The sequence below is a fragment of the Vespa crabro genome, chromosome 11 (assembly GCF_910589235.1).
Source record: "Vespa crabro chromosome 11, iyVesCrab1.2, whole genome shotgun sequence".
NCBI lineage: Eukaryota > Metazoa > Arthropoda > Insecta > Hymenoptera > Vespidae > Vespa > Vespa crabro.
The window spans coordinates 7,585,865-7,610,628 of record NC_060965.1 but is presented as its reverse complement, the minus strand read 5'-3'; the positions used below and the strand labels follow the sequence as shown (position 1 = coordinate 7,610,628).

At 29.4% G+C, this 24,764-nt stretch overlaps 2 protein-coding genes across 8 annotated transcripts; one reads left to right on the top strand and one right to left on the bottom strand.

Moving 5' to 3' along the window:
- Positions 1-8,925: 8,925 nt before the first annotated feature.
- LOC124427837 (piggyBac transposable element-derived protein 3-like) lies at positions 8,926-12,830 on the bottom strand. Its single transcript, XM_046971200.1, has one exon. It carries the CDS (start codon positions 11,299-11,301, stop codon positions 10,420-10,422), a length of 882 nt encoding a protein of 293 aa, XP_046827156.1. The 5' UTR covers positions 11,302-12,830; the 3' UTR covers positions 8,926-10,419.
- Positions 12,831-17,337: 4,507 nt separating this feature from the next.
- Positions 17,338-24,634, top strand: LOC124427836 (glutathione hydrolase 1 proenzyme-like). 7 transcript variants are annotated; one of them, XM_046971192.1, is made up of 11 exons: positions 17,339-17,426; positions 19,740-19,884; positions 20,035-20,159; positions 20,529-20,668; positions 20,934-21,166; positions 21,246-21,406; positions 21,632-21,852; positions 22,392-22,587; positions 22,688-22,853; positions 23,735-23,881; positions 24,047-24,634. In XM_046971192.1, exons 1-11 carry the CDS (start codon positions 17,419-17,421, stop codon positions 24,233-24,235), a joined length of 1,731 nt encoding a protein of 576 aa, XP_046827148.1. In that variant the 5' UTR covers positions 17,339-17,418; the 3' UTR covers positions 24,236-24,634. The 7 variants fall into 7 exon arrangements, with proteins under 7 accessions (XP_046827155.1, XP_046827148.1, XP_046827153.1 ...); XM_046971197.1 differs by having other exon boundaries at positions 17,378-17,516; positions 19,953-20,159; XM_046971198.1 differs by having other exon boundaries at positions 17,378-17,516; positions 19,949-20,159.
- Positions 24,635-24,764: the final 130 nt, after the last annotated feature.

The window sequence follows — 24,764 nt, the reverse complement described above, 5'->3', positions numbered from 1 at the left end:
ATGATAAAGTAAAAACTAAAATATAAAAATATAAATCAAACGGGACAAAAAGATATAAAAAAATTCAAATGTAAATCATACCACAAAATATTGTTGGCTTTTTTCACTCTGTTGAAACTAGCACTTCTAACACGTAATAATCTCTATTATATACTCTGTGAAATTTTGATGCTCTTCGTTCGCTAGACCATGTTGTCGTATAAAGAAAGCTAGGCATTTGTTCTAATCGCGTGTTTATTTTCACTGTAATTCCACAATTACATTGTGCTTTTGAGAAAACGTAGTTCTCCTGATTATCTTCATCATGGATACTATTGATTTGTTTTCTTACTGAATGTCTTCGGCGGTGATAATTTAGTGGAAAATTATTGTGGTCTTGGATTAGACCATTTTTGTCACAATAAATGAATAGTTCCGGTGGAATGTAGCTTGAATTTAATTTACTCAGAATTGAGTCTTCTTCTTGTGAAATAAGGTCTGTAATTAAGCTATTGTTTGTACGATCAATGTTACTAAAATATTTTCTGGTTATTTTGAGAGAAAAACAGTCAATTCTATTAATGTTGGCATTGTTGTAAATGGTCTCGTTTTTTATTCTCCTTTTATAATCTGATTCAGCAATTCTGTGCGTTCTTAAGCATGATCTCAGGCAAGATCTTTCAAATCTTCTTTTTTCCATTATAGTTGGACCTGTATTCCATAATGTAGGAGCTGCATAAGTTAAAATAGATTTCACCAGTAGTCCATAGCATATTATTTTGGCTTTAGTAGCAAGATTTTTATTGTAAAAAATTCTCAAATTCAGCTTGAAAGTTTTTTTACTTTATCTAATTAAATCGAGTAGTGTTTATTCATTCTTAACAGATGATCTAGATGAACTCCCAACTGTTTCACGATGCGTTTCTTCGGTATCTCAGTTAATTCGTTGGTGTGGATATCAATAGCTGGTAATTTTAAACTATCTATTTTTTTAACTGCAGAGTAGTTGATTTGTTTAACTGGTCTTCTGAAAAAGATTAATTCGCTTTTACTTGGGTTGATTTTTAAATTCCAGTTTTTGTAATAACTATTTATATCGTTGATAACTGCCTGTAATGTATATCTGATTTTATCTATGTTCTTGTCTGCTTTATAAATTATTAAATCGTCTGCGTAAGCGATTAAGTGTCATTTATCCGATTTGTTCATGCCAAACTTGTTGATTAGATCACTGTTGAATATGTTGAATAGGATTGGTGATATGACGGTTCCTTGCTGTAACTCCTCTGTTATTTTGAAGGACTTCGATGAAAAATTGGTGCCGTCCCACGTGCGAAATGTCTTCCCCTCAATCATGTTAGCAAATCATGTTAGTAGAATTAAACCCATAGAAAATTTATAGTCGTCTAGCTTATGTATAAGTCCGTTTTTCCATATATAGTCGAACGCTTTTTCTAAGTCCAACAGTACAGCACCAATAGCGTATTCATTATGTAAATAGCTATTCAGATCGGAAGTTAGTTTGTGTATAGCGTGAGTAGTGGATAAATTAGATTTAAATCCAAATTTATTATTCAGAATGATGTTATGAGTATTAACAGGTTGAATGCCACGGGGGTCACCGGTGACCGGCACTTAACTTGGCTGTGACGCCATGGGGGCCACCGGTGACTAGAGTACCCAGATTGAAAAAAAAAATAAAAAATTTAGACAAATGACAATACTTATAATTTTTTATTATTATCATCGTTGATGTAGTGGTGTAAAAAAATGAATGCAGTATAAAACATCTGAAAATAGTTTTATTTATACATGTAATATAATTTTATTATGCACGCACGTTACGATGTGTCGTATTGAAACATTCTAAACAAAGAAAGGGTGAACCATCACAGTCTTTACAATATGTCACGACTTTTTTGCTACAATTTTTTGCAATTATTCTTCCTAGCTTCTTTGAATTTTTTTGGTAACAAATTTTACAAAATCTTCGCACCGTTCGAGCTTTTCCCGGCATTGCTTTTAATTTATGTCGTGGTTTTCTCAGCAAGCTTTCACGTGGAGAAATGGAAACTTCAGCATCATTATCACGACATTTTGTTAAATACAATGCAACTTTCATTCTGAAGTCGGAAATTTGAATATCTTTACTTGTTACCTGTTTGAATAATATCATTGAATTTACCATACATGTATTCAATAACAGTTCTATTGCTAATTTTCTATACCACTTTAAAGTTTTGCGTAGTGATGAATTATAATTAAACTATCACTTGGTCTGATAAATCGACTGATGATTTTCCTAGATTATATTCCACAACCATTTTTGGTTTTTCACACGAATAAAATTTCTTATGTACAGTAGTCATTTCTGCCGAATGTTTCGTTGAAAGCATCAATACGTCTCCCTTGTCTTTTCATTTTAAAATTGTTATTCTGGATTTATTTTCGCGAGCAATGAGTTTTCCACGTTTTCATTTTTTGGATACTACTTCTACTGAATTTCCACGTCGATTTTTCCGTAATGTACCCATTAAATGTGTATTCTTTGCTATTAACTTTTCTGCCAGATCAACACTCGTATACCAGTTGTCTATGCAGACAGTATGCCCTTTACCCAATACATCTTTGCAAAGAGACATTACAATCTCGGACGATACGGTTCCTGCTGTTTTATCTCTATTTTTTTCTTTTCCCGAGTATACTTGAAAAGAATAAATATATCCTGCACCACAGCATAATTTAAAAACTTTAATTCCATATCGATGCCGTTTCAGTTTCAAATATTGTCGAAATATTATGCGGCCTTGGAAGGGGACCAATGATTCGTCTACGCATAATATTTCATCTGGATTGTAGTATTCTTTAAAACTTCTGTTTAATATGTCGATAATGTGAATAATTTTGGATAATCTATTACTAGGATCGTTTTCTTCGTTGTTACTAAAATGAATGAACCGTAAAAGTAATTCAAATCGATTTCTCGGCATCACTGTACTTGGAAATGTCTGGTAATATTCTTCATTTCTATTCCAATACAGGTGAATTTTGGGTAATCGCACTAATCCCATCCATATAATTAAGCCAAAAAATCTTTTTATTTCATTCGGATTTGTTTCAATCCATCTATCAAGACGACGTGATTGCTGTTCTGATACTATTTTCGTAGCATATTTATTTGTTTGGTTTACAATTATTTCAAATATTTCATTCGAAATAAAAAAAACAATAAAAACTATGCGGTTCAATAAATTCCAAAATTTTAGAATGATGTGTATTGATCCCCGATGAATTAGAAAATATAATTTTTGGTTGAGTACACGAAGGTATATGCGAATTTATATCACGTACCTCTTCTTGTGTATTATTTTCGTCATTATTACCGTCATCTTCAAATTTCCTTTCACTATATAATTCAATTCGACGGCGACGTACTGAATATGGTATTATCATATCAGACAAACTGCTCGAGGAACTTTCCTCACTATCTGACAACACTCGGCATCGTTTGGAAGGATTTGGTAAAAATATATCATCAGTTGAATTGCTTGACGCAGAATCTTCATTTGAAATCATAACTTTATGGGTTAACTAAAAAATTAAATAGGATATACGAAATGCAAAAATTTTTGTAGTATATAAAAGTATAATAGAGGTTCTTACTTGATTATTTAACACTTTAGTAATAATAAAATCATGACACTATTACTCAACAACGCGAAGAAGCAATGTGAGATAATTGACGATCGTGCGAAATCGTACTCCAGCGTTACGGGGGTCACCAGTGACCCCTGCCGCAATTAACATGCCAAACATGTTTATACGCTGTAACTTATCTATTGCAAATAATATTTCAACACTATATGTATCACTAAATAGAAAATTCATCGTGGCGCCACGAACAATCCTGGTAAAATTGGCGTGGCATTCAACCTGTTAAGGATCATATATCACCATTAGAAATATTTACCCTTGGAAACCTATTGGATATTAGCTAACAAAACGCATAGATAAAAAACACATGACCGCCTTTGTTTGGGCTTAGACATTCTTAGTAAAATATCTAGGTTTCAATAATATGTCGCGCCGGCCAATAAATAAATAGTGAAAGTAAACATCTAGGCGTGACAAGCCAAGGATTGTCTGGCGCCTAGCTTTGAAATATCCATTAACACCCTCTAACATGATCACTAAAACAAAGGGGGCATATTGGGGGAGGATATAACTATCCCCAATCAATGGGCATTTATTTTTTCCCTTTCCATGCTCAGATCATACTTCAACTCTGCCCTTTTTATTCCGTTTCCTAATCTCATTACAGTCTTCGTGGATAGTTCTAAAGAGGTTAAAAAGTCAGTCAAATTACATCTTTCAGACTCACGACATCTAAGCTCTCAAGTCTTATTATGCATCACTCCTTCAGAAACAGCCAACAACTAACTACTACACATCATTATAAAAAACATATAAACAATTGTAACTTATTTTATCAAATATACGGTGATAACTTCAACGCACACAATATTCATTATCGCGCATCTACCTTGCGAGTCTCACGGGATCTTTTAAAAGAACACACGTTTTCCCATTAATTTGAGGGAACGCGACGAGTGGTATTTTACTGACGGCCTTCAACGGTATCTTAGCCTAGTGCCGCCGCTCTTATTTATCGCGATCAGTGAGTCTATAGCTCGGACAATAAGGAAGAGACGGGGGATATTTTCCGTGCAAATCGACTATCATCGTTGGTCCGATGCGAGACGCGTATCTAGAATCGCTCTCGTAGTTGCGCCCTCACGACGCAACAATTACGAACGCAAAAAAGCATCTCTCTTGGATTTCTTAAGAATATACAAATTAGACATAGTCTTTCTCTGTGAAACAAAATTATATAAATACCATAAACACAGCTTCAAAGATTATATTCTAATAAGAAATAACAAAGTAAATGCAATAAATAGCGATAGTAATAAGGAAAAACATCAAATTTAAATTCATTGCCAAAAAAAATTTTGTTAGTCATACTAGCTTAATAGAACTAGTTTAATAAAAACTGGAATGGAGTATTAAATTACAAAAGATACATCAGTAACTTAAAAATATACAAAAAGTCAAAATATTTAGAATTGGCATATTCATCTTGAAATTAATAAAATATCATCACACCAACTATACAATTTCAACGTAGAGTTACATATATGCTTCAAATATAAACTAACAAATTTAAACTTAACCATTTGCGTACCAGAGGGCTTTGATAAAACATGATCGAAAAACGCCAAGGAGGGCGATCGCGCTTCTTCGATTACATATCGAAAAAATGTTAAACACGCCATCAGAGTTTTTAGATTATATTATATATCTCATAAGGAATTATCAATCGACGAATCTTTAGTTGGAACGTTATGTCATTCGAGTATAACTCAATACATGCCAAACAAAAAACATCGCTGGGGCATAAAATTTTAGATGCTATGCGATGCAGTTTCGAAATATTGTTTAACCTTTTATTGTTACAAAGGCGCAAAATCAAAAAGTAATAGTGACAAAAATACGTTTGGGTTAAAATATAATGTGGTAAATTTATTAAATGAAAGTAATTGTTTAAATAAAGGATATCACGTCTTTGTTGACAACTTTTTTAGTAGTATTGAATTAGCAAGATATTTATATTCCAACAATACTTATTTAACCGGAACTATCAGACGAAATAAAAAATATATTTCCGATCACTTAAAAACAGTTAATGTAAATGAAGCGAAATATTTCAAAGATAATAATGTACTCCTTTGTGTGTATCGTGAAAAGAAAAGGGTAAAAAAACCAGTAATACTAATTTCAACTAAATGCGAAGATAAAAATGTGACGATAACAAAAAAAGACACGATAGAGAAAGGCATTCAAGAAAACCTACCATTTTTCACTCTTACAATACCTTCATGGGTGGTATAGACGAATCAGATAAAATGTTATACACATACATTGATGAACGTAGAACTGTAAAATATAGGAAAAAGGTTGCTTTCAATATCATGAATCGCATGGTTTTGAATGCTTATATTATTTATTAAAAAAAAATGAATAATAGAGCAATGACCCGGTTAGATTTCATTTCGCGAATTATTGTTGATATTGGGCGTGAATGGATGAAAGGGAAGAGAACACGAGTTTCTCACCGTAATTTTTTAGACGAAAATAGGCTACGTTTAGTAAAGTTGCCACAACGCAACTTACGTAATTGTATAATGTGTAGCACTAAAAATAAGAGAAAAAGATCGCATCTGATTTGTGTACAATGTGAAAAGGGAGTTCATCCAACCTGTTATCATAAACATCAATGTTTTACATTCTAAAAGTTACTTTCAATAAAATATTATTTGTTCTTCAAATTGTTCATATTTTTAATTTATAACTTATTTTTTTACGAAATACTATAATATATACATATATATGTAATATGCAATACATAAAATAAAAAATTATGAATGAAAAAATTCTATTAATTTAGAATAGGTAACAACAAAATACAAATTGCATTACTGATAGCGATGCGACGTATATGCGTCTGAAAGGCTGAGCGCGTTTCGACGCGATTTCGGGTCGGCCGTCAGTTGTTTGTTTTGATCAAATGCCCTGGCTTTTTTCGACACAAAATCTGAAGAGCGCGAAAGTGGCTCATGGTACGCAAATGGTTAAATTACAGTAGTAAAAATACAAAAAAGAATATTGATGATTATAACCAGAATTTACATCATATTTACCTTTTCTCCAAATCCCTCTTTTCTTCCTTTCATCGCCATCTCTACTTCCTCTTATTGTCCTTTCCTGTCTGATTGGGCGGATACAGCAAAAGCTATATAAATCTTCCTATATACAAATACGACTATCAAAACCATAATGTAAATCCAAGCAATTAGTCTAAGCCTAAATATTAGAAATTGATAGTCCAATTTTTCTTTCGCCTTTTTTCTATATACTATAATATTCTAGGCTATGATTGCACTTAATGATTTGCGCTTAACGATTCCACTTAAAACTATAGAAGTTAACATATAGATTTAACACATTGCACACCGGTTAAATATCAGCCACTGAAAGTCTGAATGCCGGCTTCATTTTCTTGTCTCTGAAAAATGAGTAGCTAAGTAAAGTAAACGATGGCAAGTGCATACGCATTAATATATAAGACAAACATATATACAGGCAAAAAATCCGGCGGTCAAGCGATGAATTAAAAATCCCGTATTATCGCGGGGCCGGCGCGCAATGTGTTAAGTGCAATTGTTAGATCGAATATTAAGATAGATTAGAAGAGCTCACGCGGAGCCATTAGTTGCGAAATTTATGGTTTCGTCCTTTGTTATTCTGTTTTTTTTACATTGTTTTTAAAATTAATTATATTTATTTTCTAGTTGTATGTTTTATTTAAAAACTCAAATAAACGTATATTTTATAAGAAAAAAATGTAAATTAAGTGTCGTATCACAAAATGCCAGTTTTTTTTCAATATTTTTCCATTATTTTTCAGTACTATTATTATTATCAAGAAAAATGTTATAATAATATGCAGAAAACCTCTATATTTGAATTCTTATTTTTCTTAATTTTGTTTTTTTAGATTTGAACTTTGTATATATGTGTTGTGTGCGGGCACGCGCATGCTCCACGGAGAAACCACGGTAACTCACTCGGGCATTTTAATGAGCTTTGGACAGATGATTCTATGATAAAAATAAGGAAATACGTGTCCAATCGTTCATATCAACGGATCCAAATTTCTAAGATGTTCTTAAAATTAAAAAAAATTTATGGTTCCTTTTATATTTTATTGATTAGAAACGCAGGAATTCTATAAGTAATGTGTAGCACATTAGCAACCATCTAGATTCGTAAATAAAACTGAATAGTAAAATATTTTATGTCAAATTAACAGTCATATCATATTGTTATACCAGTTTTTGTTCGAGTTTTCTTCCAGTGGTCGGCCGATGTGCATATATAATATAGTTAAAAAATTATTAACCCTTTACGCTCCGCGTGTTTCTCGAGTACTGCCTATCAGCAGCTCCAGCACATTTTTGGAGCAGAGCGCCTGAGATAAAGGAAATCTTATTTTGACTGGAAATGATTTCACGTCCTTGTGAATGCATCTGATTTTATTTGTTTTATAAATATGCATTTTCCTGTTGTAAATAAAAGATCAATTTTAAATTTTGTAATTCACCATGGTGTGATATCTTTGGAAACAATCTTCCATGTGCATTCTGGATTTACTTGGGCAAGTGTCATAGCAATCACTTGTTCAACGTCTACTACCTATTTGTTTCCTTTTAGAGCACACAACGCAATCCCTCTTTGCACCTTTTCTCATTATGTGAGATATGTTAAGTTTTCCGTTTAGTCTGATTTCATAAATTGATGTAGAAACTTTTGTTCTATCGTGACCAAAATCTTCTACGAGTTGATCGACTAAAATTTTTCTATTTGTAACTGCGTCAATGCTTTCTCATTTTTATTGCGCTGTACAGTTTTATAGAGAATGTATGAATTAATTATTGATATCTCCATTCCCAGAAAAACAATTTCCACCACCACTTCATTTTTCTTAAGTCTTCAGCTAACGTAGCATCTTAAGTGTAATCACGTGCTAAAAACATTTGGCTCCGCAGCAGAGCCTTCGGGATTACGGAATAAATGACTAATGTCTCCGTAGCAGAACCCACGGAACGTTAAAGATTAAAACATAATAAAATACTACATAGCATAATACTAACACAGCTAGTATCAATACATTTAATCATAATACTGGAAGTAATAAGTAATAATATGTTTGATATTAGAACTGAATAAACAGTAGAAATAGATAGAAACTAATACATATAAAAAACTATCTTGAGATTTTTGTCAAATAAGGATCACTTTCGTAAACAATTATTTTGCAGAAAAAGACGTCGAGTACTATTCGGACTGGTTAAAGAGATCGGAGCATTGCTAGGAGAAGTATGTAGACTTACAAGAAGACTATGTAGAAAAATAAAAATAAATTTGAAGAAAAAATGTGTTGTAACTTTATTAGGTTGGAAACTTTTCAGACCACCCATGTAGAACACACATTAATCAAACAATTAAAAAAGCATATATAGTTCAAAATAAAATATATCCTCTAATAGCAAAAAAGCTCAAGATTATCAATCCAAAACAAAATGTTATTATATGAAATGATTAGGCCAATAATCATTGCTGCCAACGTAACACCACTATGGAGTAATGCTGCACACACACATTTTAAAATCCTACAAAGGTACTAGAATAAAAGTTAGAGTGATCCTATCTCAAACAGATACTTCGGAACCGGGTCTACCCTACTTTATTGACTATGTTAAACAATTAGCTATATCTTTTTATAAATTGCAACTTATATACAACATCCTTATCAAGAACTTGACAAAAATTGGAAGGCATAATGGGCCTTTTAAAATTGAGTACAAATTGTCTGAGTACAAAATCTATCAAGCCCTAAAATTATTTAATGAATTAAACGAAAACATGGTAAAACTCTTATATTATATACTATATATTTACACACACAAAGTGAAATTATGAAAGAACATTACGACCGTATATTTTTTCGTAATTTTGTCTACATTCAGATGTAACTATTATTATAAGCTACGTAACATGTACTGAATATCGAGCTACGACAAAGACAGAATACCATGTAAGGAAAATGAATATTTTTTCATATAAGGCCAAGAAACTAAATAAAGCCTACTAGGTAGAAGCTACATAATACTATATAACTGTTATTTTTAATTCAGGAATCATAGATTCGAGGCCAAATGATTCCAGTGATTTCTTCACTTCATGTAAATGAAAATTATCAACAAATTATATAACAAATCGATCAACAGTCGAACAGAGAGTGATCTGTCCTTTGTAAGGTGCATTGTTTATGAAAGATAGAGAAGGAGCTGAGAGAGAGAGAGAGAGAGAGAGAAAGAGAGAGAGAGAGTGAGAGGCAACGAAACAAAGAATAGGACAAAAAGTGATAAGGATTACCAAATGCATATGTATGAATGTGAGTACAAATGAAAAAGACTATTGGGCGTTCATGAGAAAAGAACCACGGAAAGACAATCTTAAGTCAGATAACTATCAGATAACTATCCGACCTTGTGCTCTGACTTTTTATCTAAGTGTACTATTATTTAAAATAGGTAATCATCATTAACATATACCGACTATTTTAATATACTATTTCTACCAAAACTAGTCAGAATGACTGGTGTAAAAAAAATCCTTATTGAGGCTTCCAATCTTTATTCACACTTAAAACATGACAAAAAAGTTGATTAATATCGATTTTAATAGATAAATAGATTCACAGACATTATCAAGAAACAAAACGCTCAATTGTTTATAGTTTGTCCATCACAATTTTTACACATTTTGTACACAATTTTTACATATGTAGATTTTTCTGTGTGTACACTTTCCGCATACACTTTTTTTGCATGTATTGCAAATTTTTGTAGTCTTGTTGTTGTTGCAATATCCTATTTGATACCATTTGCGTACAGGAACCGTGCCACTTGCAGTTGGTATATCGGCTTCGTGTGGTTTTTGCCTTGAAGTCTGATATTCTGAAGCAAGCTCTTCTGCTAATCGAAACAAAAAGTCTTTACGTATGATATTTTCTCCTGTTGTATTTTTGTACAATATCCAGCAATTTATTCCGGCTAAATCTAAAATATTGAAAAAGACTTGAAGTGGCCACCTTCTGGAACTTGATTTCACGGTATATTTTCGTGCCATTTGATCAGTGACATCGGCGCCAAATTTAGTTCTATTATAAAACGATACAGTTTCAGGTAATTTCTTAGCACTTTTATCAATTGTGACGTGTTTATGCTTTGTACTTAGTATAAGTACTTTTTTATTTGGTTTGCTCTTGTAAACGGTAAGTGTGCATCCATCGGATTGATATAACGACGTTGAGAAACGAGCCATGCCATCTTTTTTCAGTTTGCAGGTTTTCAGCAGTTCCCTCTTGTTTGCGCGTATTGTTCCAAGCAACGAGGTATTTTTAGATCTTAATTTTAACGCCAAAGAAAAACTTGTAAAAAAATTATCAGTTGTCACAGTTCGACCCGTCATGGTATACGGTTCAAGAAGTTTCATTACAATAAATTCACTTAGGGGGGTTGATGCATCTCGAGCCTCGTCTTTTCCTAAATACGGAAACCCACTTACCACATATTTCATCTGTACATCAGATGCCAGCCAGAATTTTATGCCAAATTTATGGGGTTTGTTTGGCATATACTGGGTAAATCTGCATCTGGCTTTCGTTGGAAAGAGTTGCTCATCCACGGTAATATAAGCTCCCAGTTTAAAGCAATTTTGACTGTTTTCAATAAATTTGTCCCAAACTGCTGAGACTAAAGCGAATTTGTCTGTTTGCAAACGTCGACTCCTCTGATATCTTTTGTCGAAAGGAATATATCGCAGAATCTCAGTAAAATCGCCATATGTAATGCATCGGTCTCATCATTCTCCAGAAATCATATTTCTGTGTCGATAAAATATTGCAGTACTCATCAATTGTTATAGCTTCCCCAATGTCGTTTTTTTACAGAATTTCTTCATAGAAACGTGCACCAGTCATTTTGACTGATACTGGTATAAGTGTCAATAACAACAAATATATTTGTTACTATTGTATATAATGTAATATTAAGTTCATAAAATGTATTCTCTATTTATAGCTACAAAAATCACAACATCATTTCGGAAAGCAAATGTTACAGTAGGAATTTTGAATTTAAATTGCATGACTAGTCAAAATGACTAATCTGGTAAATTTAGTGTTAAGAAGGGATCTTTATAAGTGCCAGGCAGCACCTTCAAGTCTTCAGTTGACAATGATACACTTTTGAGTAAATGTTGAATTTCGTGCACGTCGTTTTTAACGATGACTATACATAATGAATAAAGAATGTGCATTAAATGTTGCCAAAAACTCATTCATTCGTGTTCGGAAACCATCTATATCATTCTTAAAGTATATGGCAATGAATCCATAAATGACACAAAGATTAAAGAATAGCTTAAGCGATTTAAAAGTGGTCGTACATCAGTTAAGAGCAACCCTCGTTCTGGAAAACCCAAAATAACGGCTAAAAATATGTAACTAATTCGAGTTTTAATTAATAAACCTCAGTTAATAATAAAAGACGGTAAATAAAGAATATTACAAAGAAGTTTTGAAACTATTACGTCTCGCAATGAAAATGAAACGGCCAAATTTGTGGAAAAGACTTGGAGGACAAAAAGAAACGTGACAAAGCGGCTGTTAACTATACCAAAATTTGAATATAAAGAATGTTTCCGAAAATCGCTGAAAGAAGATTGTAACTTTCCAAAGGGAGTACTTTGAAGGGGACATTATCGCTATTAATCAAATTTAGTTCTTTTTTATGTTATAGCGCAAGGTCGGATAGTTATCTGACAGATCATATATACATACAGAGTGTCTACAGAACTGGGTCGAACTATATCTTTAAAAGAATTGGAAGTGACGAAAAATGTCATATGACAAAATTAAATGGTAATATGTTACATATAATGGCTATATAATTCTATGAAACTTTCATGCATTTTTATGCATCGGTGAAGTTGCAAAGTGCAATTGGACTTTTTTGTAAATAAACCTCTAATTTTGAATTAATCGACGCAGTTTTTAACAATGTTATGTCTGAAAATTGTTAGTTTAGATGTTATTTTAATTTTAAACATGCTGAATTGTTTCAATGTTTAAATACATTTAAACGAACGCCTAAAAAAGAGAGAGAGATTATTATTATTATTATTATTATTATTATTATTATTATTATTATTGTTATTATTATTATTATTATTATTGTTATTATTATTGTTATTGTTATTATTATTGTTATTATTATTATTATTATTATTATTGTTATTGTTATTGTTATTGTTGTTATTGTTATTGTTATTGTTATTGTTGTTATTGTTATTGTTATTGTTATTGTTATTGTTATTGTTATTGTTATTGTTATTGTTATTGTTATTGTTATTGTTATTGTTATTGTTATTGTTATTGTTATTGTTATTGTTATTGTTATTATTATTATTATTATTATTATTATTATTATTATTAAAATTTATATACTAATTATTACATGTTCAATTATATTTTTTATTCTTTATGCATTTGTGTAAAACAAATACGTGCCGAAACATATCTGACATATATTACTACAAGACGCAGACTACCACCAAAAAAGATATAATATATGAAAAACTGAAAAGTGTAAGTTTACAGCCTACTAACACTACTTACTTTAACCCACGTGAAACCGATTGTTACACGACAAGCTTATACTTCGAGACTATTATCGCACGGCTTAAATCGCATTCCTTGCTATAATCCTATTAGTTTTAACTGAAGAACATAAAATGACAATTTTTGACAATTTGTTTCTGATACGTTTCGATGAAGAGATAGTTAAAAATAATCAAATAGATTGTGAATTTATGATGGTCACCAGTGATTATCAGTAAAATAAATACACTATTGATAATAGTATAATCTTATTTAATGAAAATGATACTGGGGTTCTCAAAATAAAACATATGAAAATCGTTTTTATTTTCTATTTTGTACATGAGCGATAAGAGAAAAGTAAGGAAAAACTGGCAAAAAAACTTAAGTACATTCAGGTCAGTTAGATTTACTACCTCAGCTTATAAAACCATTCTTACGAATTACAGCTTTGAAGTAGATAAGATGTTAATAACTGTAGATAAGATTAATAGTTATGTGTTATTCTAGATTCATAGAACAATTTTTTAAAAATCTCCAATAATGTCAGATAAGACATAACAATGCATTAAAAAATAAATATTTTTATCATTTATTAAATACACCAACATAGTATGTATATATGCTAGACATATATAAATAAGTTATTAATCAAATATTACAACAAAAATTTAGTTTAGTGATACAAATACATGATAACAATAGAGTTCATTGAATTAATAAAAAACTACAAATAACTATATTAAATTATTAAAAATATTTTTTATATTATGTAGCACACAAAAAGAATATTCTTATTCAGTAATATTTATCTTAAAGAAACCTTCACCGCTAAATAATAAATAATAAATATTAATAATTAAAGCATATACATGCTTTATTTAGGGAAATTATTAATACTTAAGGATTTATAAATATTATAAATATTAGAGAATAGGTAATATTAGAGAAAATAAAAACAAAGAAAAATCATTAAATTTTCATAAATCTTACTATTTATTTTCATTTAAAATTATATTTAATTTACTTCAATCTTTTTACAACATAATAGACATATGAAATTATATAGAGCATTTCAACAAATAATTAAATTCATATACAAAAAATAATAATTCAAATGCCTGACAAAGATACTTAATTCTAATCTTAAGTCATTAATAACAATTCCTTATTCTTAATGTAATAATTATTAAAAATGTACAACATAAAAATATTATTCCAAAAATAATGATCTTATAAGTGAATGTAATGATAACAAATTTTAATATTATTAATGCATAAGAAATGTACTCTTTCCCCACTCTCCCCCTCTCTCTCCCCTCCCCCCCTCTCTCTTGTGACAGCACTTTGAAAATAAACTATTTTGGAACAATTTTTCTGACCATCTGCAACATAAAAATTGTAAATTCTTTAATGTAAATAAGTGTTCAATAATGTTATTGAATAAATAATACTTCTATTTACCATATATAAAATATAAGTAATTAAACATTACATATCTATTGATGCATCTTAAATACATCATTACTTTAACGTGAAATTTAATTAAGTGTAAATTCTACATTTTGAATTATTATCAGTTATATAAACAACAAAAAACACTGTGAACAACAAGTTATATAAATAACAAGGAACAAATGACTTGGATAATTGACAAGTTGATCTGCGATTGGACCTCAAGGAGTAAACTTTGCAAGTCTATAATGGTATCCTACATTAATTAATTCTTTTTATTATTTTACTTTTATTTAATGATTTATGTTGCATGTGTACGAATTTATCATAATTTTACTAGTAATTATTAATTCAATAATAATCATGTATAATATTTATTCGTGTAATTCAAACAACAGCTCAATTATTTAAACATTACAAAATTAATAATATACTTTGAACATAAAGTATTTATAATGTGAAATTCTACTAATTGTAATGTCAAACTTTGTATCGATGCTGATGTAAATGAAAAATGAGCATGTAAATGACTTTAATAATTCTCGAGTCAGTCTTCTGCTGAATTAAATTCTCTATATCAATTTTTGTACTCTTATATTATGCTGTGCTAAAAGAAATTTTCTGACGAACTGTATGCAACATGAAATAATAAAAAATAACTGTATGTTCTTTAATGCAAATCAACGTATATAATAAGATGAACACTAAAAAATATCTGCTTTCTATGCTAACAATGTCGTCTCATAAATGAAAAAACACAAGCAGTTTATAATATAATATTTTTGTTTTTGAATAAATAACATTAAGTTTACAAAATTATAGTGTTAATATGACTAACAAGATTTAATATTATTACATATTATTTTTACTATTTTAATCCTGTGGAATAAAAATTGTTGGGATGTTCTAATAATATATAACTTCGGGATAATGTTTTTAACATGAAATGACAATAACTATATACTATTTCATAATAAACCTTTAATTTTATTCATTACTTCGTTTAAATGGTTATAAGTTATCCGTATAATTGATATGATTGATTCGTGGCCAAATTTATTTTTCTATCAAAAAAAGAACCCTGAAGGAATTAAAAACTGTAAATGTAGATACATTTGCAGTCATTAATAAAATTAGAACCACTATAATCAAATTCAGTTAACTTTAATCAACAATTAACTCAATTCAATTATGTAACTCTATATGTCGTTCTTAACCTATATTTTCGTGATATCAATAACCATTTAAAAAATTTATAAATATGAAACAGACAGAATATTAATTAAAATAAATTAAAATAATGTATATGTATATGCATTTTACTACTACTTACACTGGCTACGAGTTAATCGTTGATTCAAGTTATCAAGTTTGGCGAAGTAACCATTAGTAAAAAACCAACAATATCTATCAAAAAGCAAACAGTGTTAGCTAATATCAGTTTTTTATTATACTTATTTGTAAATTACGAAAACAGAACATATCTGTATTAAAAGATAAGTAGTTTTTAATTAAGATGTATAATAAATATCCATTACATGAAATTATCGTAGAATAATAAAACATTAAGAGAAAATTTTTTATTTCTCTCATAGCATTAGCGCTTTGCACGCAAAATGTTTTCAACTTCATAACAAATTATAAAAACGAGAAAACTACCATTATTGACCTGTTTCTTGCTTCTAAATAAATATTATTGGTTAGTTATTTGCTTTTAAGTAGGTATCATTGGCTGTTTACCATATTTTCACTTATCAAACATCACTGTCATAATTATAACAATTCGCTGTAGAATATAATGACTGTAGATGTACATACATACATGTCATGCCGTTAGAGCGGCTGATGCGTACATGGAAAGACCACCTGTACGTCAATATGATTGGTGCGTGAAACGGAACACTTTAAAGTTACCATGACAATATATTCCCCTAGGCTCGATATTTTGTCAACCTATCATATCATATTTGTGACTGTCTATCATTCAATTTAAAAAATGCACAATTCAAATTACTATTGCATCATATTGAAATATTTGATTTATAAAATTAAAAGCAATTTATATAAAGTTCTTGCAATTTTTTATTATTACTCTTTATAACGATTATAATTTTATAATATATTACTGCACAAAAGTGAAAGGGAATTATTTTATATTTACAAACTATGTATTTCATCGATTTATTTTATTAAAATTTTAACGCATAGAATTTAAAAATAAACTTCAATCTTGACATTTTATGATAATATATGCAAAAAATCTGGTGGAGAAAGTATTCTTTAAACCTAAGAATTTCGACACAGTAGTTCAACGAAATGTTATAAAATTCTTTGAACATGTTCCAATGAATTATAAAGCGAAATTTTGAAAATAAGCAAATATGAAATTGATAAAAACAAAAGTAGTGAATAATGTGATACTAAATAAATAATATAAAATGTCATAAAGGAGAAACAATAAATAAAATTTCTTAATTATTTTTATCTTGAAAATTTATTATGATCTTGAAAAAGAATGTTAATGAAAATGAACAAGATACAATCAGCATCCTACCGTGTTATAAAAGAAACAGTCAACTCAAGGAAATGTTTAGTCGACGTTAGACGTTTCTCAGTGGCACATTCGCTCGCGCAACATGATCGGGTTGGTAAATTTCTCCTTCTTCGTTCTTGACACGCCTAAGGAAAGTGATTTAATTATCGACTTTTGAAATACTATTGCAACATAGTGCATGTAACGTAAATGTATTCTTTTTTATTTACAAATGTTTATTTACCGTTCCATATTTAGTTAAAGGGAATTTTATAAATTGTCCAAAAACACTTATGTTCTACAATGTAATTAATTCTCGTGTATTCGAAAAGTATTGTGATCAATATCTATTTAATTAATGTTAGTTTAATCTATATTATTTCATTCAATATGAATTATTCGAGCAAATGTTTTCATTATCACGGTTAATGCTCGACATTTAGTATGAGACTGATATCTGTATTGTTATCTTCAACATTATTCGATAAATGTATATTTCGCAATATGCAATGATTTAACGAGATATAAGAAAGATCATATGTAGAAGGTGACTGAAATAATATCTTATTCTGATGCTACTGGGATATTTTTATCTAATTATCGGAAATTATAGTTAAGCATTTAGTTAGTATTAAGTCGGCAGTTATAAAAAAAAGAAAAGTATTACATACATTTATCCATTAAAAGATAATTTTTTGAGGAAATTCTATGAAAAACAACATTATTAATTCAAATGGAAAAATATTTGATATAACGCGAATATTATTGATTTTGATGTAATATCATTTTCGGAAATTCTTATGATTTAGTATAATAATATAATAATAATAATTAATTTCTGATAAGAAAAGCTCTTTTAACACATAAATTCTCTGATAAAATGGATCCAGTAAGGTAAAAGTAATCCGTGTCGTTAAAAAATTCTCGTGCTTTTACACAATCGTTTTCATCGTTATTGTCGGCGATAAAAAAAAAAATAGATCCGTGAAAGGTAAACAAGGATGTTGGTAATCATATCTTTTTATAATTTTGTAACTTGTAAGGTTCGTACGTATTTTTTTAAAGAAAAGAAACTTTGGCAAATTTATTCGAATTGTTAATTAATTTTTCGAACTTTCTAGGAATATAACAGTATCTAGTTTACGGATAAGTATGCAGTAAAGCAAATCAAATGAAGTGTATAGGAGTTATGTAATCCTTGTGATTTGCATAGTAAACGCTTTCAAGTATATGTGTGAATGCGTGTACAAATCATTCATTTTATACCGATAGATGCGCACTGCATGTTGAATTACATTAGAAACGCACTCGTATATGTGTACACGTGCCAATATAGAGAGGATGGTTATAGAATTCGTAGATATTTTATTTTTAAATAAAAACTTGCAAGAAATAGTATTTATAGATATGTTCAAATACAAACATCATTAAATTATAACGACTGATAATTAAAATAATATTTATCTGATGGCATATTTGTGACTAAAGATTTTTTTATTACGATTTCATTTTTCAATGACCTCGATACGTCATTGTCATGCTTAATCATGCATCTGTAATAACTTTTTCCATATATCAAATAAGTATAAGCTTATACAGTCATTAAATGTTTATACCTAAAATATCTTTGCTATTTTTAAAGATAAAAAAATTTATAAGAAAAATATTATTTAATCTAAAAGGAACATTCTGTTTAATTTTGTTCAAGGTCATTGATTTTGTTTTAATTATATCATCATATTTCTATTATTATAGTGTTTTTACTTATAAAAATATAATTCTAGAAATTTATTGAAAAATATTTACAGAAGTTTTAAATTAAAAAAAAAAAAATTCTATAACATAAATATTTTGTTTTTTAAACAATCTTGAAAAAGAAAGTAATGTTTAGAAGAAATAAGAAAATTTAAAATGTAGGCATTTGAGTTACATACAATTTATTTTACAAAGCGATTAAAATGATTCCCATTAAATAAAACAATAGCAATATATTTAATTTAAAAAATGATCGAAAAACTTGTCGAGAATTAAGATAATATATAACATCTTACTTATAATTCATTAAGTATATCTAAAAGTACATTTATAGTTAATTGGTATCATTTCGAACATCTTTTAAAATATATTTATTGCGTAAATTTTTTATAGACAATAAGTCTACATTTTAGATACTCGTTTCTTTTAAATATCACTCTTTTTTATTTAGTCATCTAAAGATCAAAATATTAAAATCATAGAATTCATCTTTTGCATATATTATTCTCAATATATTATCTATGCAGATTCTATATCTTATAACTATATTTGTATGTATACAATGTATATATTTCTATATATTATAATCGATATGAAAAGGTCGTATATAAAAACGATAAGTTACGCATTATTTAATACTACTAACGCATTTTTTATTATGTCGTACAGAGCGAAGAAGAAAGTTCTCCTATTTGGTGTATGTGTCCTGTTAATCATATCTGTAATATTAGCCATCATTATAATATTAATTATTCAACGAGAAGGATGCGACATCAAATTCAATAGTCTTTCGGAACTTGGACGATACAGGCAGGTAATTATCGCTCAATGACGCTTTTGAATCGATAAACTTACAAATGACAATAAGTGAAACGAAGATAGAAAGTGCAACTTCACTGGCAATATCAATGAAAAGAGAATGGATCTTACTGCAAGTCGCGATAATTGATGATCATACAAACAGGCAGCCGTATCGACGAATGGACGGGAATGCGCTCAAATAGGCAGCGATATATTGAAAAAAAATGGAAGTGCAGTTGATGCTGCGATAGCTACTCTTCTTTGCGAGGGTGTAGCTTCGTTGCACAGGTACGTCTTTGAAATTTCTTTTTCTTTTTCTTTTTCATTTGTAGACACGATTGTAGGCAATTCATATAAACATATATAATAAAAAATGTAACAAACAATTATTTCTGAAACTACTTGAGATATCCATTTTGAATTTTTACGATTTGTATAAAATTCATATTATTCAATTTGTATAAAATACCACTTTGTTTTTTCAAAAGGCAAATACCTTAGTTTTGTGAGAAAAATGAAACTCTAATCAAGTAAAATTTTGTATCATTATAATTATTTGTACTCATTTTTTTCTTTTTCTTATTTTTATAATTTATTTATTTTTTACGTGGTATAAGAAAAATTTAGCATGTATCACTTTTTATTTTTAATTCAAAGTATGGGATTGGGTGGTGGTTTTCTGATGACAATATGGGATGCAAAAAATGGAACGGCCGACTACTTGGATGCAAGAGAAACGGCTCCTGCCGCAGCCAAGGAAAATATGTTTCACGGAGATGCACATTTGTCGATGTACGGTAAGTAAATATTTTTTAATTTTATTTTTTTTCACGTTATGGAATCAAATACATACGATTTTTATAATATTATTCGATTAAGAAAAATATATACAAAATTTATTATTATCGTCCGTACTAATTCCTTTCTTAAATCTCGAAAAAATTCAACCTATTTTCCTGAATCTAGAAAAAATAAATCAATTCGAAAAAATATGCGAATAATGCATCAATTATTCAATATCAACAATAACCTCTTGCTTACATGTATTCGTTATTTTTACAGGTGGTTTGGCAGTAGCTGTGCCAGGCGAATTACGAGGATACTGGGAAGCTCATAAAAAATATGGCAAATTAAAATGGAGAGAATTATTCGAGCCGACGATAGCATTGTGTTTAAGAGGCTCCGTTATTAACAATTATCTTTATGCTTATCTCATCAACAAAGAATCTAAAATTAAAGCAGAAAGTACTTTAGCCGACATTCTTATTAATCCTGCTACTAAACGGCCATGGAAGGTAAGTTAACGTTTTAACTAATACATACGACGAATCAATTTATTACAATAGTGTTCAAATAAATTTGATTTCTCTTTAGGTAGGTGAAAAAATAAAAAGACCAAAATTAGCAGAAACGTTAAGACAAATAGCAAATAATGGACCAGATATATTTTATAACGGTAGCATGACCGATGAAATGGTTGCTGAAATTCGATCTTTTAAAGGTATAATAACCAGAGAGGACTTTGAAACTTATAGGTTTGTGTATACTACTTCGACTAATTTCCATTAAATATCGTAACATACACATGAACATTCACACATGTTATCAATCAATCACTATCTTAGAATATGAATTAATTAATACAATAAAGAGATCATTTATTAAGATATACATATTGCTTGTTTCATCCTAATAAAATTATTGATGTAGATTTTTTCTTCCGAACTCACGATATTTCTAACATGAATATTTTATTACAGTGTCAAGTGGAAAAAACCGATCGAAATTAATGTCGATGATTTAACAATCTATACAGCACCTCCACCTGGTTCTGGAGTAATTCTTGCGTTTATTATCAACATTCTTCAAAATATTGTATCAATTAATAACCAGAATATTATGTGGCATCGCATCGTTGAGGCATTCAAATGGGCTTACGCAAAAAGAACTGAGTTGGGTGACCCTGAATTTGTCGATATTGGTGAGTTGCTAAGAAAATGTGTAAATCATTTAATTAATAAAGTAATTGAATGTTAAATTCATCTAAAGATAAGATAACATAATTATGACCTCTCTCACTAGAGAGGAGGGGGCCTCCCTCTCTTCCTCTCCCCTCCTCTCTCTCTCTCTGACCGAAGGTACATAATACCGATTCTTACCGACTAAGATAGATATCGATAGTTCATTCGATAAGATTATATGAATTAAAAATAGATAAATTAATTTATCGTCCAAATGTTAAAAATTAATTTAATACCATTTTTATTGTCGATTTGATTCTTTTTTCTACAATTACAGCTAGATGAAGAATTGCACTATATTAACACTATTCAATGTTTTCATCTTTCCCAGGAAAATTACGAGGTTAATCGTTTCTTCCTAGGAAAGTTAATTGATCATAACGTAATCATATGACTCGTTAAAATATAGCAGACGAAATAATTTACGAAAGAATTGACTTATCATCCTTACAACTTCTGTTATACATTTATGAACGAGCTTACTTTTTAATTGTTCCAGAACGTTTGTTAACTAATCTAACGTCCAAGGATTATGCAAAAATAATCAAAAATGAAATCAATGACTACGAAACGAGTAACGATCCTAAACACTACGGCGCCGTTACGGCAACAACTATGGATTCTGGAACAGCTCATGTTTCTGTGTTGGCGCCTGATGGTTCTGCGGTATCGGTGACTTCCACAATCAATCAGGTGTAAGTCTGTCGATCGATCTTTATGATGTAATGATAAGATTTTAAATCGATTTAAAAAGTAACAAATAATGACTTTATCTGATTTTTTTTATCATATTAGTTTCGGAGCAATGATTCGTTCGAAATCTACCGGTATAATATTCAATGACGAAATGGACGACTTCAGTTCGCCTGATATAACTAACGGGTTTGAAGTTCCTCCATCACCAGCAAATTTTATTCGACCAGGCAAGAGGCCTTTAAGTTCTATGAGCCCAACGATAGTGGTAAATGTCTTCTACTTAGATCCTGTTTGTACGTTATATCGATATATCCAATACATTTATTCAATAACTGTTTGCAATACTTGTAGCAATGCTAACTTCGAAAATTTATGATAGCAAGACACGTAATAATAGAGGCATTCATAGCGCATGTTCATAAGTATTAAATCGGTCACATACACGCGCGCGTGCATTATGTGTATATTGCGAAAGTGAACGGAAAATTTATAGAGAGAAACTTCAAGTACCAATAACCAGCACAAAGAAAATAGTAACATAGACACGGTAAAATATACTCAATTCTAAGAATCATTATATTAAACGATGTAATTGCGTTGCATTCACAATGATTATAGGTTTAACTATATTGCTTATGGTTCTCTACATATGTGTCTTTCGTAATCGGTCAGACGCATTCACAAAGTCATCTAACAAAGGATAATGAACATGTGCATAAAGACGAACATAGATCAATCGATTATGGAAGATTTTCTAATTAAATGAGAACTGTTAATGAAACATATAACAATGTACATAATTAAATCAGAAGTCTACATTCTTATATATATTTAATAGGTCAAGTGACTAAGAGGCCATTATTTATAATATCAATCAATAATATAATACCAATCATTTTAAATAGTGAAATCGCGCAACCTGATGAATATTGATTAAATTATTAAATGGAACAAAGCTCCATTCTCTTTGAGCAATTCGATTTTTTGAACATTGTAATAAATTTCGACATTAAAGTTGCATCTTTTTACATAGTTTTCTATAATAAATTTATTACTGTCATTCATAAATGTATTAATCACTAAGTCCATGACATATATTATTATTACTAATTATTAATAAAAATATTGTATCAACATTGATTTCAGATAGGTAAAGATAAAGTAGTTCGATTAGTAATCGGTGCCGCGGGCGGTACAAAAATCACGACCGCTATTGCTACCTGTATGATTTTAAATCTGTGGGGTGGATACAATATAAAGGAAACGATCGATTCTTATAGAATTCATCATCAGGTAATAATATTATCAAATTACTATAAAATTAACATCATTGTTTATTTATTTTTCCTTTTTTAATAAGAACGAACATTTTAAGATAAAGTTTCATATAAAAGAACATAAATAGATAAATTATATAAAATATAAGATAAAATTAATAAAAGTTTCTTTTTAATATAGTTATTACCGATGACAGCTCAAACAGAAAAAGGTTTTTGCCCCGATATCATACAATATTTGCGTGAAGTTAAACATAATGTATCGACCTTTACGGGAATAGGAAGTGCTATCACAGCAGTGGCAAATGATGAAAATGGTATAACAGCAAATTCAGATTATCGAAGGCAAGGAAGTGTGGCTGGATTTTAATCTGTGTCCTTCTGCTTTAGTATCATTTAAATGCCTTTCATACAGAAAGTGCACAAATAGTTAATTTCTATGCACAATTCTTTTTTTTAAGTGAATCAAAATATAAAACAAGTAAAATATGAAGTAATTAAAATTGTATAAAAAATTTTATTCCTAGACTGAAAACAAACTATTCATAAAACAAAAATAAACTATATATTAATTCATAACATCAAAAAATGTTAAAAAAAACAAACGAACAACAAAAAGCGAATAAAAACTAAGTGAACTGTATATAAATAGTACCTTAAAAATCGAAATAATTATCTTTTCATAACAGTACTACAAATATTCATTATAAATTGTGATTTTATTGTATTATCTAATAAAACAAGAAACCCGTAATTATTTCAAATAATATTATGTATATTAGTATGATAGAACACTAATTTGATTATATATTAATATAAATGCATTTACCATACACACACATTACAAAATATGCTGAGATATAATATTTTAACATTCGAACTCGTTATATATTTTTTAA

Bases quoted from the DNA above. Each gene is read 5' to 3' on its own strand.
- LOC124427836 (XM_046971192.1), top strand. The intron at 20,669-20,933 runs GTAAGTAAATAT...TTATTTTTACAG, and splicing joins TGCACATTTGTCGATGTACG to GTGGTTTGGCAGTAGCTGTG. The intron at 22,588-22,687 runs GTAAGTCTGTCG...TTATCATATTAG, and splicing joins ACTTCCACAATCAATCAGGT to TTTCGGAGCAATGATTCGTT.
- LOC124427837 (XM_046971200.1), bottom strand. From the start codon at position 11,301: ATGCCAAACAAACCCCATAAATTTGGCATAAAATTCTGGCTGGCATCT.